The sequence below is a fragment of the Sinocyclocheilus grahami genome, unplaced genomic scaffold (genome assembly GCF_001515645.1).
Source record: "Sinocyclocheilus grahami isolate Dianchi unplaced genomic scaffold, SAMN03320097.WGS_v1.1 scaffold601.1, whole genome shotgun sequence".
In the NCBI taxonomy this organism is placed as follows: Eukaryota; Metazoa; Chordata; class Actinopteri; order Cypriniformes; family Cyprinidae; genus Sinocyclocheilus; species Sinocyclocheilus grahami.
This window is the reverse complement of record NW_015505780.1, coordinates 1-4,627: the sequence shown is the minus strand read 5'-3', so window position 1 is coordinate 4,627 and position 4,627 is coordinate 1. Positions and strand designations below refer to the sequence as shown.

At 34.2% G+C, this 4,627-nt stretch overlaps 1 protein-coding gene across 1 annotated transcript; it reads right to left on the bottom strand.

Moving 5' to 3' along the window:
* Positions 1 to 566: 566 nt before the first annotated feature.
* On the bottom strand, positions 567 to 3,630 carry LOC107557399 (aflatoxin B1 aldehyde reductase member 2-like). Its single transcript, XM_016240806.1, has 6 exons — positions 3,185 to 3,630; positions 2,023 to 2,210; positions 1,780 to 1,884; positions 1,557 to 1,653; positions 916 to 1,015; positions 567 to 753 (listed from the first exon to the last, which is right to left on the bottom strand). Exons 1-6 carry the CDS (start codon positions 3,462 to 3,464, stop codon positions 594 to 596), a joined length of 930 nt encoding a protein of 309 aa, XP_016096292.1. The 5' UTR covers positions 3,465 to 3,630; the 3' UTR covers positions 567 to 593.
* Between the last annotated feature and the right edge of the window lie 997 nt (positions 3,631 to 4,627).

Below are 4,627 nucleotides of genomic sequence, written 5' to 3'. Positions count from 1 at the left end.
TATATATATATGTGTGTATGTGTATATATATATATATATATATATATATATATATATATATATATATATATATATATATGAGGAGTTCATTTGCAAAAACAGATAACTCCATTTTAATTTTTTTTCAGAAATCACGTTTTTTTTTATTGTGCATTCCAAGTAATATCAATCAAACTGCAGTTGAGTTGTTTTGATTAGAGGCACAATATGTAAGATTTTTTTATTAAAATATCCAAAAACCACTAGAATAGTGTTATATATAGACTTGTGTACTTACATTATCCCAAATGTTTTGAAGAATGTTTAAATCCAGAGAAATAAGCAATTTTAACTAGTGACACAAAGCGTGTGCATATAGTGTCATCGTGTCGCCTGCCAATGACGTCATAACCCCTCGATTTCCGGTTTTGTTTTGTAGAAAACATGGAAACACCAAAGACACTTTAATATGTTGTGTGTTTTAATAGACCGAAGACGACCGCTCAGTAGCATTATAACAGAACGTTTTCACTAAAACTAAAGTGAAAACAGAAAATGTAAAAAAAAAAAAAAAAAATCTCATTCAAAATATTAACAAAAACTATAATAGTATATCAATGAGACCAAAATAACACCGCTCCCACCTTCAGATGAGAGTGATGATACATCCAGCGAATAGCAGCTGATGTCAGGGTGGGTTTCTCTGAGCCGTACGCTGCTTCCAGAGCCTTCTGAATGCCATCTATGCCTTTGAAATGACTCTCCTTCCAGTATCTGAAATACATGTGTCATGCCCCGGAAACATGATCACATTTAACAAGAGCAAAGACTTATCGTTAAAACTAACTAGATCTAGAGACTGAGGTCACACAGGACTGAAAAAAAAAATTAAATCTCTAATGCGAATATCACACATGAATTCTGAATTGAATGCACCTGTCTCTGTAAGCACCAGCCCAACTGTTCCCGAAGAATCGGCCCGCAGGCTGAGCGCCGTCTTTATCTTCATAGTGATATTTCCCAGTGAGAAGCCCACCTGTGGGAGGAGCGGATTCAAGAGTTTGAGAGAAAATATATGACATGCAATGTGAAGAAAATGATTTGACTTGTGATCAGTGTATATTTACTGTGCGTCATTTACAATTACGTTTACCAATTATACAAAAAGTGTACAAAAACATAAATGCTAGCTAAGAAATGATCCCAAATGATTTCAGATGATGGAATGTAGTATTGCTATGTATTGTTTAATTATTATTTAATTATATTTAACTATTAAATTAATGTTTATTATTTTTTAGATATTTTATATACTTTTTTTAATGTATTATTGTTCTTATTTTTTGTTTATTTAATGCTTTGTCATTATTTTAATTCAGAGTAAATATTATTAAACAGCATGTTGGTTAACAAACAAGAAGAAACACTATTGTTATTAAAGCTAACAAGAAACAATGCATAATATATATAGCAGTTTAGTCAACAATGTTCTTCTGGTTGACTTTAGGTCTATTATTCATTAGGAACCAATTTATTATGTTTTGCAAATACATTTAAACAAATATTGAATGCATTACCTGCCAGGGGATTGTATGCATAGAAACGGATGCCAAAGTATCTCAAACATGGCAGCAGTTCGGTCTCCACTAGACGTGTGGTTGCATTATACATGCCCTTCAGAGGAAAACATCAACACTGTTCAAAACTTCCATTAATTCTTAAATAACACTTAATTGACAAATTTTAAAAGAGTTTTATATTCGTTCTTTTATATAGACTGACATCCATCCATCCGCTTACTTGATATACAGTAGGAAGCACCCAGTCATTGTGTTTGCAGATGCTGTAGATTTCTGCCACTTCCCATGATGCATAGTTTGATAAGCCCAGCTCTTTGAATTTGCCCTAAACACCAACAAAGTTGCATAATTCTGACAGCCTGTCTAGGTCAGACAGCCATAAACTATCAATAACTCACCTGATTGCCAGGAATCTGTCAAAGTGCACATCTGACGGACAAAGTCTAGAGCTAGTGTGATTCACCTCTTTATGCAGCTCATCGCAGGCCTGTAGTGTGTCCTGAATGGGGTTCTGGTGGTCCGGAGCGTGCAGGTAAAACAGGTCCACACATTGTGTGCGCAGCCTCTTCAGGGACGTTTCCAGCTGATCCCGCACACTCTCTGGGTTGAGTGTTTTCCCCTCCCAGGGGTTTGCTTTAGTCGCAATTCGAACTGACAAAGACAAATGAAATGAAAGCACATAACATGATTAAAAATATACTGCCCTTTTAGACTCCCCTTTAGATTTAGTGTTATTTTAGTATCATCGAGATGCTATTACAATTTTGTATTAATATTTTGATTTTATATTTTATAGTGTTAAGTTTTATTATTTGTATTGATATTTTTAATGTCTAAAGTGTTTTATTCATTTTAATTTCAGTTTGAGTTATTTTAGTATTTCAAGTTTAGTGAAAATGAAATTTTAAGTTATTTTATTTACATTTAGATGTATTCATTCATTTAGCAGACGCTTTTTTTTATTCAGTTAATTTTTTTTTCTTTTTCAGTTAACGAAATCGCTTTTTATGGCTTTAGTTTTAATGATAATAACCCTGATGTGATTACGCAAGAAACATTTAACGATCACAGGCATGAGTAAAAATATAATTTCATTTATTATTATTATTATTATGTACCTCATTTTGTATTGTTGTTTCTTGGTATTTTTAATTCCTTCCAGCATGTTTCTTCTTATTTGTCACTGCCAGACATGCTATCTAATATGATTTGTCTCTGAATTAAACTAATAATTCATTAAAAATAAAATAGTATAACTATAATAAATTTAAATAATAAACAATTTTAAATAAATAACGATTACATAATTAAAATACTATTTATAAATAATAAAATAAAATTCTAAACAATAATAAATTATATTTAATTAATAATTACAATTTTAAATAATAAGAAATACCTTTTTAAAAAAGCAACTGGTCATCCAAGTACATGATCCATAAATGTACATTTTATGCACAGGCCTACTACTAAAAGTACGACCAGTATGGAAGTATGCTAATGTATACACACACGGCATATTCTTTGAACTTACAAATAAACATGTCACGTGCAATGCCACGTGATCTACCCACTCATTCCTGTGGTGATCAGAGTCACTAGTAACAGTTTAGGAAGAGTTCTACCTGTTTTCGGAAGCTGCATGTTCCCTATGATGGTCTCCGCCTGTCCATCATTGTACATCAACGCGGTGTCCAGCTCATTGTGTCCGCGCTCTAAGAACACCTGCACCAGCCGCGAGCTCAGGTGTGCGTCCGCGCGGCCCCCAAACGCCATGGACCCCAGCAGAGTGACGGGGAGTTTGGACTGAGACATGCTGCGGAGTTGAATGAAGCGTGATGTTCTGAGTCTGGGGAGAAATGCGCGGTGAGCTGCACTCAGGCCTGCTCTGACAGCGCACTGCATAGTAAAGTTCCTGTAAAGCAGAGAGAAGGGCTGAGGGGCCGTCGCGAAAGTGTCGGAATTGTGCGTAAACGTAGAGGTCCGCGCCGAGGAGTGCCATTGGTCAGCAAAAGGAGGTGGACATTTGAAAGTTCATGGTTCATCATTCGCCCTATCACAATAGCGATGCGGGTTTTCCAAATATCACTTACCATGCTTTTAAGCGCATGCGATTCCCTTTGTAACCTGAAGATGTCAGCAAATAACCCATAAATCTGTAGGGGACCAAAAACGCGATTTTCTGATCAGAATCCAAAATTTGTCTAAACTTTATGCGAATGTATTAGGAAAACTGTATATTTTCATATATATATATGTGTGTATGTGTATATATATATATATATATATATATATATATATATATATATATATATATATATATATGAGGAGTTCATTTGCAAAAACAGATAACTCCATTTTAATTTTTTTTCAGAAATCACGTTTTTTTTTATTGTGCATTCCAAGTAATATCAATCAAACTGCAGTTGAGTTGTTTTGATTAGAGGCACAATATGTAAGATTTTTTTATTAAAATATCCAAAAACCACTAGAATAGTGTTATATATAGACTTGTGTACTTACATTATCCCAAATGTTTTGAAGAATGTTTAAATCCAGAGAAATAAGCAATTTTAACTAGTGACACAAAGCGTGTGCATATAGTGTCATCGTGTCGCCTGCCAATGACGTCATAACCCCTCGATTTCCGGTTTTGTTTTGTAGAAAACATGGAAACACCAAAGACACTTTAATATGTTGTGTGTTTTAATAGACCGAAGACGACCGCTCAGTAGCATTATAACAGAACGTTTTCACTAAAACTAAAGTGAAAACAGAAAATGTAAAAAAAAAAAAAAAAAATCTCATTCAAAATATTAACAAAAACTATAATAGTATATCAATGAGACCAAAATAACACCGCTCCCACCTTCAGATGAGAGTGATGATACATCCAGCGAATAGCAGCTGATGTCAGGGTGGGTTTCTCTGAGCCGTACACTGCTTCCAGAGCCTTCTGAATGCCATCTATGCCTTTGAAATGACTCTCCTTCCAGTATCTGAAATACATGTGTCATGCCCCAGAAACATGATCACATTTAACAAGAGCAAAGACTTATCGTTAAAAC